Below are 18,424 nucleotides of genomic sequence, written 5' to 3' on the forward strand. Positions count from 1 at the left end.
TTTTGTCTTCATTAAAATTGAGTTTATGTGTCTATTTAAACTATTTTACAAAATACAGAGTCTAAAAATTAATTTGTCAAAACATAAGGTATAGACAGGTAATAAGACAAAACACGTGTTCAAAAAATATATAAACCCTACAAATAGTATATTGGAATACCGATATCTATCATAAGCTATTGATTCATGCAAGTTGCAACGAGAACCGTCGGATCTTTCAAAGGTACAACTTTGGGCTAATGTATATCATAAAACTCATCACACGTCAATTTTGTACGTTTGAGTTCTTAATGCCTTTAAACTCGCGGGCTTCCCATTAGGCCCAGTTACACGATTCAACATCTCAATCAAAATGGGCCACAGGGATGGCCTTGTAATTTTTTTTAGAGTTTTTTTTATTTTTTTTTTCAAATTTAATGAATTTTTAGTATAATTTTTACTTTTTTTAGATTCAACATAGACTATATATATTTACGTATGTGGTAAAAATGGAAAAAATAAAAATATTAAAGGAATATTTTTTTTTACATAAAATTAATAATTTTTTTCTAATTCATACTAAAATGTAAATTTCTCTAATTTTTCTTTTTAATCACAATATTTCTATTACTCCTTTTATTAGCGAATAAATTTTTATTACATTATATCACATTACAAAATAAGTCACTCGACATATTTATAAAGGAATATATTTGTTTAACCCCGTGATTTTTTTTTTTTACTGAAACTTATGTCTGAAGTTTTTTTTTTTCTTTTCTTACAATTGATAAGCTTCTATTATTAGTTAATCTAAAATAGTCCTCTAAAATAACTCCAAAATAGCTAAATTATTTTACAATGAACTAGTAAAAAAAAATGTTACTAAATTGAAATGATCATATATTATTCTTGAATAGAATAACTGTTGTAAGTTTTTTTTTTTAATTCTCTCTTCTATTCTTTTTTATATAAGGGAATATTACACTATGGATTACATTTATACTAAGAAATACTATATTAATACAATGAATTCATATTACATTATTAATACTATATTATACCGCTTTGTAATTTATATTATTGAGATTCTTTTTTAATATTTATTTTTTAATATAAATATAAAAAATAGACTATATAAATTATGATAATGTGGTATATTTATAGTAACTAAATTGATTGAGGTGTATTAAAATATTATATCATTAATTAGTGTTTTTCCCATTCACACTTAAAAAACTCCAGTTGTTGTGTAAAAAAAAATGTCTTTAATATATAATTTTCTTTTTATGAATAAAATATTGTAGTAAATGGTCATGTTTGTCATACTATTTTGTAAAAAATAAATTAAATGTTTAGTTTCAGTAAAATATACTAAACAATTCAGCAAGAAAAACGAAAAAAAAAAAAAAAACTTGAAATGTATTTATCTATTTTATTTTAAATAAAAACATTCTAACAATATTTTTGTGGTGCTTGTTAAGTTATTGAAACAAAATTGTTTATTAGAGTAGCTTACAAGGTTCAAACATAATCAATTAGTTTATTATTTGGTTATTTAGTTGCATTAAACAATTAGAAAAACTACGAGGTTTAATTTATATGGAATGATTTTCATAATAAACTTTTATGTCTATTTCAGTAGCCTTCACTGCTTTTTTTTTTGTTTGTTTATAACCACTGCAGTTGTTTTTGTTTATTATATCTAACAAAACTAATTAGTTTATTCGGGTATACTTTTTTGTTTAATTTAAATTATTTATATAATTTTTGTATCTCAAATTTGACACGTGTGAAAGAGTGAGTTCAAATCTTATATCTAGTGATGCATATGGGGCGGGAAATTGACGGGGAGTGCTCCCCCGTCCCTGTCTTTATTTATATTTTTAATCTCTGTTCCTGCCTCATTCCTGTTTATTCTTTGTCGGGGGCGGGGTGGAGAATCTCCACGGAGAACCTATTTATTTAAAAAAAAATATTAATAAATTTTTTAAAATAAAACTCGTAAATTATATGTTTATTAAAATATTGCACAATATTTATTATTTAAAATATTAAAAAAGTTATTGATATACTATAATAACAAATAAAGAAATATATAAAATACATATAAAATATTACAAAAATATATAAAAATTTAAGCAGGATCTGTCGAGGCGGGGAGTAATATCTCCGCCCTATTTAATATTCGGGGATTGAAAATTATCTCCATCCCCGTCCTGTTCCCAATTTAGACGGGAATTCCCCGCCCCATTAGGGACGGGTCCTCACGGGACTCCATCCCCATAGAGAAAATGTGCATCCCTACTTATCTCAATAGTGTACAAAAGAGAGTAGAAACTATCCCATTTCATTTATTTTTTTAGGCAGAAAATGAAGACACAGTTGAAAGAGCATATAATAAATCTAGTCTAGTATGTAATGACCATCACATTTTATTAAAAAATTTACACCAAAGCTACAAATCTACCAAACTAGTCCAATACAACGTATCTACACATATATCTTCATTGACAATATGTTTTGTCAAGGCCTTCAATCTCTTCATCATGCTCTATTTCAAAGGTATTGTGGGATATAATCACTCAAATCTTTAGGAATCTTTCCTCACTTAGAAAGTTATTTTTTATTGTTTTACACCTCTTTTTATTTTTATAAACTTTGCTCACTTTGTTGCATTATAAATATTAGTGACTCGGAGGCATTCTCGAAAATTGATAAGATTAGAGAGAGTTGTCACTTCTATAGAAAGTTCGAAAAAGAGATAAAAATGTTTGTGAGCAAGAGAGCATAGAATAGCTTCAAAAAAGTGGTTCATCGAGGTGTTTGTGTAGAATTTTGCTTTTGACAGTGAAAGATCCTCAAGGAGAAAGACTGAATTTAAGCCTTGTTTATAATCAAACCATTATAGAGATTGTGTGTTGCTTAGTCGTTCATTTTGATTGTTTTGACTAGGTTATTGCTAAGGGGCACTCAGTGATGACCAACATCATAAGATAGTGATATACTGCTATTGTTATTGGTACAATCTAATATTGAGTCTCACATATTTAAATTTAATAAGTATTATGCAGTATCGCTAACCAACCCTAGAGTATCATCTCATGTGGTGTTAAAATACCACATATCAACACTCTTAAGGGTATTTGTTTTGAGTAGTTAAGGGTGTGATTGGTAGGGGATTCAAAATCAGTTTTATCATTTTCTTATTTTAAAAAGTGAAAACAGCAATGAAAACTTGATTGGTACACTTGTTTTAGAAAATAAAAAAAACCGTTTTTGAAAACTAAGTTAAAATCCTTCAGCAAAAGAGAAAACAACAAATTGTTGTTTTCTTTATTTTCAAATCATTTGATTTGAAAATAATTTTCTAAAAGTATATTTTTGAATTAATTACCAATTAGCCCCTTAATGTTTTCAGTATAATCTTACTATTTAAAAAAAAAAAAAAATTCTTGCTATTTTTCTTATAGTCTTGATTTTTTTTCTTTTGTCATTTTTACAAGTCAATCTACTTTTTAAAATTTTTATCTATATAAATTTAGTAAAATAATTAATTATAAAATTATATAACAGAATATAATTTAATTCTAATTTACAATATATTTGCTGAAAAAAATCATTGATCAAATAAAAATTACAACAAATAAATAAAAAAATATTTTCACTTCAATTATTATTATACAAAAAATAAAATATATATATATATTACATATTCAATTTTTAGATTTTCTACCAAAAAATTATTCAATTTTATAAAACTAAAAAATAGTTAACGGACAATGTAGTGGACAAAATTCGTATACTTGAAAAATAATAGTCCAACAAGCAGTCAGTCAGCCCAATAAGCTATCTAACTAGCCAAGAAGGCCCAAAGCCCATGTAAAATAGGCTCGCATATACAAAGTACCATCCAATTACCCAAAACCATACCCGGACCCGAATTCGGATACACTCAGTCAGCCAGGGACCTTGAAACTGTCAAGGCTCCCATCACGTTCGCCAAGAATCTCGGAATAAAACCACTTGGAGCGAGTCAAACGAAGGAGAAAGACGGAGGAGGACGGAACGAGAAGGAGGACAATAAATAAGACCATCAGAGGTTGAGAAAAGGCATCAAATAATCACTGAACTTTCTTTACTCTCTAATTGAAACGAAGGCTACTCTATTTCTGAGCAATCCAGTCAAGCAAGACTAATTAGTCAGTCTGATTGGACCTGACCTAGTCGCTTGACTCCTCCGTCATCGCCACCGTCACTCTGACCATTTTACGACTCCTTCATCCATCATCATTTCGACTATTTATATCTTAATTTTATTACTTTCTATTAGCTCTCGTTACAACCCGACTGACTTGAGCGTCGGAGTCCCTTTGGCTGACACCCCACCGGTGCTCCCAATTGAACTCTCGTCTCTCTTCTTTTTGTTATTGACAGGTTGCTGGTGCCCATCTAATCAATTGTAGGAAATCACCTCTACAATTTGGCGCCCACCGTGGGGCCCTAGCAATCAAACAATCGACAAAGAGATCAAAAAGTTCACTTGAGAGCCATGTCAGACGTGACTGAGACACCCGATCTGTCTGCTCAACTCGCTGCTCTTACTGCCCAGATGAATGAAGAACGCGAGAAAATGAGGAGGCTCGAAGCTGAAAATGCTGACCTGCTCGTACGAATGGAGGCCATGTCCTCTCAAGCCACCGAGGCTCAGCCATCCCGCTTCCGAGGCCCAGTCAGCCCTATGCAACCTCTGGGAGACCTCACTCCTATCTCTAACAGTGATGGACCGAATCAGACAGTTCCATCACCCTCGGTAAGGAATTATCAAACTCCACCCACCATGTCTAACATTCAAAATTATGTTGTCAATACAGGCGAACAGGTAACCATGACTGAACATGGACATTCATCTGCGCCCGGATCACAGCAGATTCCGGGAATCAGCCAGCCAGCCGGTGCAGCTGGACAGCAACAGATTCCAGGAGCCAGTCAGCCAGCCACTGGACCCGGACAGCAACAGATTCCAGGAGCCAGTCAGCCAGCCACTGGACCCGGACAGCAGCAGGTTCCAAGTGCTAGTCAGCCTACCATTGGAGCCAGCCAGATCATCATTGGAGCTGGTCAGAATATACCTGAGCAACAGGCAATCGGATTTAATCACCCAGTCTTGAGCGAGCCAATCCGCCGAGCAACCACAAGCTCATTTCCAATCCAAGATCCTGAGTTGGCTCGAAAGTTAGCTGAGATGGAGGCGCTCATTCAACGGATTCCTGGGATGCCGGCTCCGATTAAGAAGAGTGCAGCAAGCTGTTATGCAGACTCTCCATTCGTAGACGACATTGCACTAGTGGAAATGCCAAAGAAGTTCAACTTCCCAAATATGAAGATGTTTGACGGGACGTCTGACCCGGATGATCACATCGCACAGTATAGGCAGAGGATGTTCACCGTTGCCATCCCACGTGATATGAGGGAAGCATGCATGTGTAAGGGGTTTGGTTCTAGTCTGATTGGACCAGCCCTCCAGTGGTATACTAATTTACCTAATAATTCTATTTCTACTTTTGCACAATTGACTGACACTTTTGTTGAGCAGTTTGCTAGTAGCAGGAAACTTGAAAAGTCTGCAGAAGACCTCTACATCATAGTTCAACGACGGGGTGAGCCTTTACGAGAGTACGTAGGCCGCTTCAACAAAGAAAAGGTTTCTATAACCCATTGTAATCAGGACACAGCCATCTCAGCCTTCCGCAAGGGACTCCGGTACGACTCAGACCTATACAAAGAACTTACCAAGTATCCTTGCAAGACGATGGAAGACGTTCTCGCCAAAGCCTGGGCACAGATCAAGTGGGAGGAGGATGAAGTTAACTATTATCACTCTTCTCCGAGGAAAGACACTCGAAGAGACTCGAGGGCAGGCAGACGGCAGAGTGATAGACGATCCGAGCCATACCCGTATCCCAACAGATCAGAGAACAGAAGGAGGGAGTACAACCGGTCGTCCGAGACACGTCTGCGAGATGGACCAAAGATACCAGAATACAATCTTTCAATTTCACCAGCTGAAGTCGTTGGCGTACTGAAAGGACTCGGAGACAAAGTGAAATGGGCGGAAAGGATGAGGACTCCGTCTGACCAGCGAGACAAAGCAAAATGGTGTGAATTCCACAATGACCACGGTCACCGAACGGATGAGTGCATTGCCTTAAAACTCGAAGTATCCAACCTGTTAAAGCGTGGTCACCTGACTAACTTACTTACAGACAAAGGCAAAAGAACATTCCAGCAGGAGGCAGACAGGTCAGTCGTCCGAAGAGAAGTAACCCCGCCGAAACCACCTACTCATGAACGGACGGTGAACGTAATAACTGGTGGCTCTGAGGTAAGCGGAGTCACCCATTCAGCAGCCAAAAGACATGCCAGGCAGACCAACTGGGTCAAAGGAGAGTCCGGCGAGACAGAGAAGAATACCATCAACCTACCAGCTCAAACCATCAGTTTCTCAACAACAGAGTCAACCAGACTCCTCAACCCACATCATGATGTCTTGTCATTGCACTTTACATTGCTAATTGTCTTACTAAACGTATACTTATTGATAATGGTAGTTCAGCTAACATTTTATTTTTAAGTGCTCTCAGGGAAATGGGGATAGATGAATCAAAGATTATAAAGAAGACTACAATCCTCATCGGTTTCAGTGGAGAACAAAAGAACACACTAGGAGAGATCGAGCTACCTGTCTATGCCGAAGGAGTCAATCTATGCACAAGATTCCTGGTAGTAGACTCTCCGTCTGCTTACAACGTGATACTGGGACGACCATGGATACATGAAATGGAGGCAGTCCCTTCAACATACCACCAAGTTCTAAGGTTCCCAACTAAGTGGGGAGTAAAAGAAATTAAAGGCCAACAGAAAGATTCGAGAGCGTGTTACCAGACTACCATGAAACCCAAACCCGCTCAGTTATAGCAATTACAGGAAGACAGACTGACTGACTCCCAGTTGAACCAACCAGACATGGAGGAGTTGGACGAAGTCCAGATACATCCGGACTTTCCAGATCACAAAGTCCAAATCGGATCACGATTGGATCCTGACATCAGAACTAAGCTCATTGACTTTTTATCTGCCCATTATGATTGTTTTGCTTGGTCCCATGCGGACATGACTAGAATTGACCCCGAAATAATTGTCCATAAATTGCAGGTTGATCCAGACTACCCACCAAGGAAGCAAAAAAGAAGAAAATTTGCCCCTGAAAGGAACAAAGCCATTAACGAAGAAGTTCAAAAGCTTATTGATAATGGGTTCGTGAGGGAGGTGCATTATCCCGACTGGTTGGCTAACGTAGTCATTGTGAAAAAAAAGAATGGCAAATGGCGAGTTTGCATTGACTTCACAGACCTCAACAAGGCGTGTCCAAAAGACTCGTTCCCATTACCGCACATAGACATGCTAGTAGACGCCACAGCCGGTCATGAACTCCTAAGCTTCATGGACGCATACTCAGGATACAACCAGATCCTGATGCATCCAGACGACCAGGAAAAGACAGCCTTCATGACCAACTTAGGCATATTCTGCTACAAGGTCATGCCATTCGGATTGAAGAACGCAGGAGCAACATATCAGAGACTAGTCAACAAGATGTTTGCCGGATTACTGGGGAAGACGATGGAAGTCTACATTGACGACATGCTCGTCAAATCCCTCATTGCAGAGGACCATATCAACCATTTAAAACAATCTTTTGACATTCTCAGGAAATATAATATGAAACTGAATCCAACTAAATGTTCTTTTGGTGTGACTGCAGGAAAGTTCCTTGGGTACCTTGTAACCCAAAGGGGAATCGAGGCAAACCCAGCACAGATAGAGTCAATCCAAAGGATTCCTTCCCCAACGTGCATAAAAGACGTACAGAAACTAACTGGACGCATTGCAGCACTCAGCCGATTCATCTCAAAGTCTTCAGAACGATGTCACCTCTTCTTCAACACACTAAGGAAATCAAAAACCTTCGAGTGGACAGCTGAATGTGAAGAGGCACTGGGCCAGCTAAAACAGTACCTGACCAGCCCGCCTCTCCTCTCAAAGCCAAAAGACAATGAGACATTATTCATCTATCTAGCAGTATCCGAGACGGCAGTTAGCGCAGTCCTAGTCCGGGAAGAGGAAGGCAAGCAGTCTCCAGTCTACTATGTAAGCAAAGCTTTGCTTAATGCAGAAACCCGATATAGCCAGCTGGAGAAGCTTGCACTAGCACTCATCCACGCAGCAAGGAAGCTACGCCCATACTTCCAGTGCCATCCAATAACGGTCTTGACCACCTTCCCACTCAAAACAATCCTCCATAAACCAGAATTGTCAGGCAGACTTACCAAGGGGGGGTAGAGCTCAGCGAGTACGAAGTAACATACAAGCCACGAACTTCCCTCAAATCTCAGGTATTAGCTGATTTCATTGCAGATTTTACACCTAACATGCATGTGCAGGCAGAAAAAGAACTTTGTTGTCTGACCGAGGGACAATCAGTCGGAATCTGGAAGTTGCAAGTAGACGGCTCAAGTAACACCAGAGGAAGTGGACTCGGACTCGTCCTGACTTCACCCCAAGGTGACATAATCGAACAAGCAGTCCGATGCGGGTTCAAAGCTACCAACAATGAAGCTGAATACGAAGCAATGATAGCAGGACTCGGACTAGCCAAAGACATGGGAATAAAAAAGATCGTGGTCTTCAGTGATTCTCAATTGGTAGTCAACCAAATGCAAGGTAGCTACCAGGCCCGGGATAACAAAATGACTGCCTACCTCAACAAGACTAAAGAGTTGCAGTCAGTCTTCGACGAGTTCACTATCAACCAAGTACCAAGAGGGGAGAACAGCCATGCAGATGCATTAGCAAACCTTGGATCCTCCATCCAGACAACCGACCCCAAGACAATACCTGTAGTATATCTCCAATGGCCAGCTGTCTGGAAAGATGAAGAAGAGCAAGTTAATGACATCTCCAACAACCGAACATGGATGACTTCAATAGTCGAGTACTTAGAACATGACATACTTCCCGAAGATAAGAACGAAGCACGTCGGGTCAAGGCTCAGTCAGCCCGCTTCACTATTATACAAGGTAAACTATATAAACGTTCATTTTCTGGTCCATATTTGAAATGCATTAACCCTGCAGAGGCCAAATACGTACTGGCTGAGTTGCATGAAGGAGAGTGCGGCAACCACTCTGGAGGACGAAGCTTGGCGCACCGTGCCTTAACACAAGGCTACTACTGGCCAACCATGCGAGCTGATGCCTCTGACTATGCCAGACGATGCGACAAATGCCAACGGTTCGCTCAGATATCCCACCAACCTCCGGAGCGTCTCATCTCAATCACGTCCCCTTGGCCATTCATGAAATGGGGGATGGATATAGTAGGCAAGCTTCCAAGCGCACCAGGACAGAAAATGTACATGCTTGCAGTGACCGACTACTTCAGCAAATGGATCGAAGCAGACTCATTCCACCAAGTCCGAGACAAAGAAGTAAAGGGTTTCATTTGGAAGAATGTGATCTGTAGGTACGGAGTACCAAGGGAAATTGTGACAGACAATGGTTCTCAATTCATCAGTTTCGACTTCCAAGACTTCTGCAAGTTCTGGAACATCAAGCTCAGCTTCTCGACACCAAGGTATCCCCAAGCAAATGGACAGGCAGAGTCATCCAACAAGACCATCATGAACAACATCAAGAAGCGCCTCGAAAAAGCTAAGGGAAGATGGGCTGACGAGTTGCCAGGAGTCCTGTGGTCCTATCGAACCACAACCAGGACTGCGACAGGGGAGACATCATTCTCATTAGCTTACGGGATGGAGGCAGTCATCCCTACTGAGAGCGAAGTTCCGACAGCCAGATATGAGCTAACTACAGACGAAGAAAATTGGGAAAACATGTGCCATGAACTCGACACCATCGACGAAAGAAGGGACAAAGCACTCTTAAGAGTCTCAGCCTATCAACAGAGCATAGCCAGACATTACAACAAGAACATCCGCACTCGGACATTCAAAGTAGGAGATTGGGTTCTACGAAGAGTCTTCCAGAACACTAAGGAAGCTGGAGCAGGTAAGCTCGCCCCGACATGGGAAGGTCCCTACCTCATCACAAAGGTAGTCGGACATGGAGCATACAAGCTACAAACAAAGGAGGGACGCGATATCAACAACAGCTGGAATGCTACCCACTTGAGACTGTATCACTCTTAACTTAACCCAGTCTACTTTCATTTTCTTTCATCAGTATTCTCACAAGATCTTCATTCGAGCAATATACTGACACTTATAATGCAGGAAGTGTCAGAACTACATTTGGGCTTGATCCCTGCAAAGGGTATGTAGGTAGCTCCACGGAGCGCAGCCCCCTATCACAACCATTTTTTCTTTATATATATACTACGAACAGTTCAATAACAAATCTAAATATAAATTGACTAAGTCACTTTATACTTAGATTGGGGGAATAAGACACTAATACTCCATAAGTCATTCAGCCAATCAGCATCCGATACAATAACTTAAACAACACTAACAGAAGCTACAACAAGCCATAATACAACAAAACTAGGTCAGTTAGATCAGGATACAATACTACATAAGAAAAAGTTCATACAACAACTAGAAAAGGCCCGACAAACTCTGTTATCCCACGACAATGAACACGAGTAGAAGAGGAATCAGTCATCCACAACCAGATCATTAGTAGTCATGATGCCAAAAGAAGTGGCTAACTCTTCGGCCCGGGTTATCTCTTCAGCCCTCATCTTCTCCAATTCCTCAAGATCAGCAATGTATTTGGGAACATCCCAGCTATCAGCCTTACCATCCCGAAACTCACTAGCCATTACGCCACGGCATTGGATCTCAGCCTCCAGCCCAATGACCAACATCCGATTCTCCAACGAAGCAACCTCGGCTTTCAAATCATCAACTTGACCAAGAGTCACTCTCAGCTTCTCGGCATCAGCTTCCTTGGATTCCAGTTGAGCCTTCAAATCAGCTATGAGTTGATCAGACTCCTTCTTGGAATCTTTCAGCCGACTAACTTCACCCCGAAGATCATTTCTCTGACTCCTTACTTCCTTTAGAGTTGCCATTAAGGACTTGATTTTCTTCTTCAGCCAAATGACCCCTTGCAAACCCTGACACATAAAAAAGAAAATGTAAGACAACAAGAGAAATCAGCTAGTCGGCACAAACAAAACTAAATGAAATATTCGTACCTGGAACAAATGAGAAACAGTGGTATCAATTGACCCATCCGTACCAACCTGCTCCATTCTGTGATCATCTTCGGGCCACAACAACTTATCAATTTCTCCTAAGTGAGGCCCAATCTCACTATAGGCCGCAGCATTGGAAGGGAACGAAAGGGCAACGGTGTCGCTAAATGGGTCGGAAGAATCATCCTGCACAGCCTTCTTCTTTTTTTTCGTCTGACTCCGCGTCAAAACAGGGGGATCAGCCGGAGGCACGATGATAAGTATATTTTTGGATAAAGTTTACCTTTCTACTTATCAGATTTTGTGTTCATAAGTAGTGTGTTTGGGGATAGCTAGAATCGTTTTGTTAATTTGATTCATTTAATCTAAATTATTATTTTTAAGGATAATTGTATATTTTTGATGATTTTTGGTTGAATGATGATTTTGTAGGATTCTAACCATTGGAGTAAAGTGTTAAAGAGGAGAAAAATCGAGAAAAGAACAAAAGTACAGAAATCTGAAAGCTTGCCGCTACAGGGAAAAGTCTCTGCCGCTACGAGGGAAATCAGAAAGGTCCTTGCCGCTACAGAGAAAAGTCCCTGCCGCTACAAGAGAAACAGAGAGTCTCGTGCCGCGGCAAGGAAAGTTGCATACCGCGGCACGCAAAGCCCATATCGCATATCTGAAGCCTCGTGCCGCGGCAAGGAAATATGGATGCCGCGGCACGCGTTAAAATTCAAATCCAAATTCGATTTTTCTTAATTTTTAGACGGGAAATAAAAGGGGGATTAGGTCATATTCGTGAATTAAGTTTTAGATACACGATTTTAGAGGGAGGAACACAGAGAGAGCGGAGGAGAAGAAGGAGGATCGCATTCAACCTTTTCAATAGTTTTCTTCTTCTCTAAACTCTTTTATTCTTTGATTCTGGTTATGTTTTTAATCATGATTGTTGGCTAAGTTTCTTTTAGGTTAAGGGTTATTCAAAACCCAGACATGAATGTTTGATTTGAGATGTGAATATTGTTCTTGATTTCCATAATGTTAAATTGCTTCTATTCTTCTATGCCTATTGTATGAAATATTGTGATTCCTTGTTAGGGTGTACAACTAATTAGGGCTTGCATTATTTACTGTCATCTTAGAATTTCTATTCACCTAATAGTTTAGGATTCTAAGTGTTTGTGATAAATTGCAATTGATGATGTGGTCAAAAACATTGTTGATTGTGATGAAGAATAGAACCTAGGTTAAATGAATTAAATGCTTCATTGATTTATTGCCTAGATTAACCTATCTCCACTGTTGTTAATGCTTTTACTAAATTAAATGAATCGTATGCTTAATAGGTTTGTTGTTTGGTAAAAAGAATTAATTATTGAGCGCTTAGCCGTAATTGATTGTGATAGGGAGATTGAGATAATTGACTGCTTAAGCGTTATCTGTAGGGTTAATAGTTTAATTGGGAATCGGAATAATATTCATTATTGATATAATTGCATGACGGTCTGAGGTGGAGAATAATTCTTAACCATCTTTAAAATCGTTGTTAATCTCTTCTTGCTATCAATTGTTTTCTTAATTTTTGCTTTTACTTTTACTTTCCAAAACCACCCTTTCCAATTTAACTTTGTTAAGCTTTTGTGAATAATAAACTGAATATAGTTCCCTTGGGTTCGACCTCTATTTGCCGTTATACTAAATAATTGGTTTGAGAGTAAATAAAATATTTGTTAAATTTGGTACGCAATACGACACGCATCAAATTTTTGGCGCCGTTGCCGGGGAACTATTTAATTCTTTTTATTATTCATATTGGTTTACGCTTACTAACTTGATTTCTCTTGGCATCTCAGAGTTATATGTCTGGCGAAGACACTCAGAATAGGTTGGAGGCAATCAAACAGTATCTTGCTACTTCATCTTCTTCTCGGACTTCGCGGACTATTACTGATAATCCACTCTTTCAACGTCTTGCTCATCAAGTGGATCCTGTGAAAGTGCCCTTACCATCTCACGACTCAGATTCAGACGATTCTATTACATCTTACAGAGATATGGCACAAAATAGGACATTGAAAGAGTTGGCTGCGCCAGATATTGATCAACAACCGCTTTGCATTCAATATGCACCTCTTGATGTGAATTTTGAGCTTAAGTCGGGCCTCATTCATCTATTGCCATCGTTCCATGGGCTGCCTGGTGAGGATCCGAATAATCATCTCAAGGAGTTCCATATTGTATGCTCCAGTATGAAGCCAGCCTCAGTGACAGAAGAACAAATAAAACTCCGAGCTTTTCCTTTCTCTCTAAAGGATTCAGCAAAGGAGTGGCTGTATTATCTCCCCCCTGGTACTGTGGAGACCTGGAACACTATGAAGACCTTGTTTTTGGAGCGGTATTTTCCAGCGTCTAAAGTGGGGAGTATAAGGAAAGAAATTTGTGGCATCAGGCAGGCTGTGGGAGAATCACTCTACGATTACTGGGAGCGCTTTAAGCGGTTGTGTGCTAGTTGTCCTCACCATCAGATCAGTGAGCAACTATTGATTCAATATTTCTATGAGGGATTACTGTCGTTGGACAGAAGTATGATTGATGCAGCCAGTGGAGGGGCACTAGTGGACAAGACTCCTGCAGCAGCCAGGAGCTTGATTTCTAATATGGCAGCTAATTCCCAACAGTTTGGTATTCGCCAGGAGCATATGTCAACTTCAAGAAGGGTTAACGAGGTGCAAACTACTGTTGATAATCAACTTGGTCAACAGATAGCTCAATTGACTTCAGTGGTACAACAACTAGCTTTGGGCCAACAGGTGCGGCCATGTGGAATCTGTCAAGTAGTGGGGCACCCTACTGATACGTGCCCCACTCTAGTCGAGGGAGAAACTGAGGGTGTTAACGCTGTAGGAAATTTTCCTGGTCAATTACGTCAGATGTATTATGAACCATTTTCACAAACCTATAATCCTGGCTGGCGTGATCATCCAAACCTTCGATATGGGAATCAACAACAACTAGCTCCACAACCAACAGCAGCAAGACCACCTGGTTTCACTACACAACAGAGGTCTCCAAATAATTATGCACCTAGACCATCACAACCACCGCAGGCTGCTCCACCACCAAATGCTAAACCTTCTACTGAGGATTTAATCAATGCTCTTGCCACAAATACTCTTCAATTTCAGCAAACCACCCAAGCTTCCATCAAGAGTTTGGAGAATCAGGTGGGACAATTAGCGGCATCATATAACCGGTTGGAGGCTCATCTGTCAAATAAATTGCCTTCACAACCTGAGATGAATCCCAAAGAGAATGCTAGTGCAGTAACTTTGCGTAGTGGGACGCAATATGATCCACCTAATCCGCCAGTGCCCAGTACATTGTCATCCAAGCCACAAGTTGATTGCTCAGTCAATGATGATGTTCCACCAAAGCCAACCACCCCTACACAACTCAGGCCTAAGCCTACTATTGTCATTCCACCTCCATTCCCAAGCAGACTGAAAAAGACAAAAAAGGAAGAGGTTGACAAGGAGATTCTTGATACATTCCGAAAGGTAGAAGTGAATATTCCTCTTCTTGATGCTATTAAACAAGTGCCGCGCTATGCCAAGTTCCTGAAAGAGTTGTGCACTAATAAGCGTAAGTTGAGGGGTAATGAAAAAGTTAGTGTGGGGGAGAATGTTTCCGCAGTTCTACAAAAGAAGCTTCCACCAAAGTGTAAGGATCCTGGTACTTTTACTATCCCTTGCACTATTGGGAATAAAAGAATTGAGCGGTGTATGTTGGATTTGGGAGCCTCTATCAATGTCATGCCATTCTCCATTTATGCTTCATTGAATCTCGGTCCACTTGAAGAAACGGGGGTGATTATTCAACTTGCTGATAGGTCGAATGCTTATCCCAGGGGTGTAATAGAAGATGTTTTAGTTCAAGTTAATGAATTGGTGTTTCCAGCTGATTTTTATGTTCTTGATATGGAAGATGAATCTATTCCATGCTCCACTCCAATTTTGTTGGGAAGGCCATTCATGAAAACTGCGAGAACTAAAATTGATGTGCATGACGGTACGTTGACCATGGAATTTGATGGGGAAACTATTCGATTTAATATTTTTGAAGCTATGAGATATCCAAGTGATGTGCACGCTGTTTACTCTATTGATGTGTTGGATAGTCTTTCTCAACGAGTTTTAGATTTGCATAGTGAAGATGATTTGGAGGTTGTGTTGAGGGAGCATCTTGTGTTGACCGATGAAGATTTGTCTCATGAGATCATGGATGTCATAACCACACTCAATAGTGGTTTTGACAAGACTTTTAAGAAGGTTGCATTTCTTGATTTGCCGATTTCTAATGATAAATTGCAGCCATCAATTATTCAAGCTCCTACACTTGAATTGAAGCCTCTTCCGGAGCATCTCAAATATGTTTACTTGGGGAAGAACGAGACACTTCCTGTTATAATTGCAAGAAATCTTAACCAAGGCCAAGAAGACAAATTAATGAGAGTACTCCGAGAGTATAAAACAGCCATTGGTTGGTCTATAGCGGATATTAAGGGGATTAGCCCTTCCATGTGCATGCACCGAATCTTACTTGAAGAAGGGTTTAAGCCAACACGTGAGGCGCAACGGAGATTAAACCCACCAATGATGGAAGTTGTGAAGAAGGAGATTCTGAAGCTCCTTAGTGTGGGTGTGATTTACCCAATCTCTGACAGTAAATGGGTGAGTCCAGTTCAAGTGGTACCCAAGAAGTCTGGCATTACTGTGGTGAAGAATAATGAGAATGAGTTGGTTCCAACTCGAGTTCAAACAGGGTGGCGGGTGTGTATTGATTACCGCAAGCTAAATTCGACAACTCGAAAGGATCACTTCCCCCTACCATTCATTGATCAGATGCTCGAGAGATTGGCTGGCCACCCCTATTACTGTTTCTTAGATGGTTATTCGGGGTATAATCAGATTGTCATAGCCCCAGAAGATCAGGAGAAGACGACTTTCACATGTCCCTTTGGCACATTTGCTTTTCGGAGAATGCCATTCGGTTTATGCAACGCTCCTGCTACATTTCAGAGATGTATGGTTAGTATCTTTTCAGATTACATTGAGAGCATTATTGAGGTATTCATGGATGATTTCAGTGTATATGGCGATTCATTTGATAAATGCTTGCATAATCTTACTTTGGTTCTCAAACGCTGCATTGAGACCAATCTAGTTTTGAATTGGGAGAAATGCCATTTTATGGTACAGCAGGGGATTGTTTTGGGACATGTTATCTCAGAAAAAGGAATTGAAGTGGACAAGGCCAAAGTTGATCTCATTCGGTCTTTACCACCTCCATCTAGTGTCAAGGAAATACGGTCGTTTCTTGGTCATGCGGGTTTCTATCGACGATTTATAAAGGACTTCTCTAAAATCTCTACGCCACTGTGCAAGCTCCTCCAAAAGGATGTTAAGTTTGAGTTTGATGAGAAGTGTCTACTGGCCTTTAATATATTGAAAGAATCTTTGACTACAGCTCCTATTATCCAGCCACCGAATTGGGAGTTGCCTTTTGAGCTTATGTGTGACGCTAGTGATTATGCAGTGGGTGCAGTCCTAGGGCAGCGGGTTGGTAAGCTTCCTCATGTGATTTACTATGCTTCTAGAACTCTAAATGATGCACAGTTAAATTACTCTACCACTGAGAAGGAACTATTGGCGGTTATCTATGCTTTGGAGAAGTTCCGTTCTTATTTGATTGGGACGAAAGTAATCATATATACCGACCATGCTGCTCTTAAATATTTGCTAGCAAAGAAGGAGGCAAAACCAAGACTTATTCGGTGGATTTTATTGTTACAAGAGTTTGACTTGGAGATAAAAGATAAAAGCGGCTCGGAAAATCTAGTGGCTGATCACTTGAGTCGGTTGATTCGGGAGGAGGAGTTCTTACCATTGCATGAGCGGTTTCCAGATGAGCAACTCCTTGCCATGCAAGAAGTTATTCCTTGGTATGCCGACATTGTAAACTACCTTGCTTCAAAGGAGTTACCAAGTGATCTCACACAAGCACAACGGAACAAGATTAAGCATGATGCTCGCCACTATATATGGGATGAACCTTATCTTTGGAAGTATTGTACTGATCAAATCATTCGTAGATGTGTACCGGAATCTGAATTTCGTTCCATCCTTGCTTTTTGTCATGCTTATGCTTGTGGTGGACACTTTGGACCTAAGAGGACAGCTCGTAAGATATTTGACAGCGGTTTCTATTGGCCCACAATTTTCAAAGATGCTTATGCTTATTGTAAGGCATGTGATCGTTGTCAACGAGTGGGTAACAGACTATGTGTCTAAATGGGTGGAAGCGATTGCCACTAGAACGGACAATTCAAAAACAGTAGTGGATTTCATTCGCTCTAACATTTTTGTGCGTTTTGGTACACCTAAGGCTATACTTAGTGATCGAGGCACTCATTTTTGCAACAAGAGTATAGAAGCATTGTTTCGACGCTATAGTGTAACTCACAAGGTGACAGCTGCTTATCATCCACAAGCCAACGGGCAAGCGGAGGTTTCTAATCGTGAAATCAAATTGATCCTTGAGAAAACTGTAAATTCAAACCGGAAAGATTGGAGTACAAGGCTTGATGATGCCTTGTGGGCGTATCGAACGGCATATAAAACACCTATCGGTATGTCACCTTATCGGTTGGTGTATGGTAAACCTTGCCATCTACCGGTGGAGCTAGAGCATAAGGCGTGGTGGGCTGTAAAGAAGTGTAACTTGGACACGGTTGCTGTAGGACAACAAAGAATGCTTCAATTGCATGAGTTAGAAGAAATACGCAATGAAGCATATGAGAGCGCGAAAATCTATAAGGAGAAAACCAAAGCTTTTCATGACAAACATATTCTTCGGAAGAGCTTTGTGGAAGGTCAGAAAGTCCTCATGTATCACTCTCGCCTTAAACTCTTTCCTGGGAAGTTGAAGTCTCGCTGGTTAGGTCCGTTCATTGTTACTAAGGTTTTTCCTCATGGAGCGGTCGAAGTTGTAAGCCCAAGCACGGGGAAGTCTTTCAAGGTGAATGGCCAGCGACTGAAGCCTTATTATGAGTCAATGGCCAAGGAGGAGCAAGTTCATGTGATGTACCTTGAAGACCCAGTTTATGTTGATGAAGATTGA

The 18,424-nt window shown here is 39.9% G+C and overlaps 2 protein-coding genes across 2 annotated transcripts; both read left to right on the plus strand.

The window, feature by feature from the left end:
• The first annotated feature begins 13,104 nt into the window (after positions 1–13,104).
• On the plus strand, positions 13,105–17,595 carry LOC133820037 (uncharacterized). Its single transcript, XM_062253433.1, has one exon. The coding sequence runs from the start codon at positions 13,105–13,107 to the stop codon at positions 17,593–17,595; it is 4,491 nt and encodes a 1,496-aa protein (XP_062109417.1).
• Positions 17,596–17,935: 340 nt separating this feature from the next.
• LOC133820038 (uncharacterized) lies at positions 17,936–18,424 on the plus strand. The gene has a single exon (XM_062253434.1). The coding sequence runs from the start codon at positions 17,936–17,938 to the stop codon at positions 18,422–18,424; it is 489 nt and encodes a 162-aa protein (XP_062109418.1).

This window comes from Humulus lupulus, chromosome 2 (assembly GCF_963169125.1).
Source record: "Humulus lupulus chromosome 2, drHumLupu1.1, whole genome shotgun sequence".
NCBI lineage: Eukaryota > Viridiplantae > Streptophyta > Magnoliopsida > Rosales > Cannabaceae > Humulus > Humulus lupulus.

Bases quoted from the DNA above. Each gene is read 5' to 3' on its own strand.
- LOC133820037 (XM_062253433.1), top strand. From the start codon at position 13,105: ATGTCTGGCGAAGACACTCAGAATAGGTTGGAGGCAATCAAACAGTAT.
- LOC133820038 (XM_062253434.1), top strand. From the start codon at position 17,936: ATGTCACCTTATCGGTTGGTGTATGGTAAACCTTGCCATCTACCGGTG.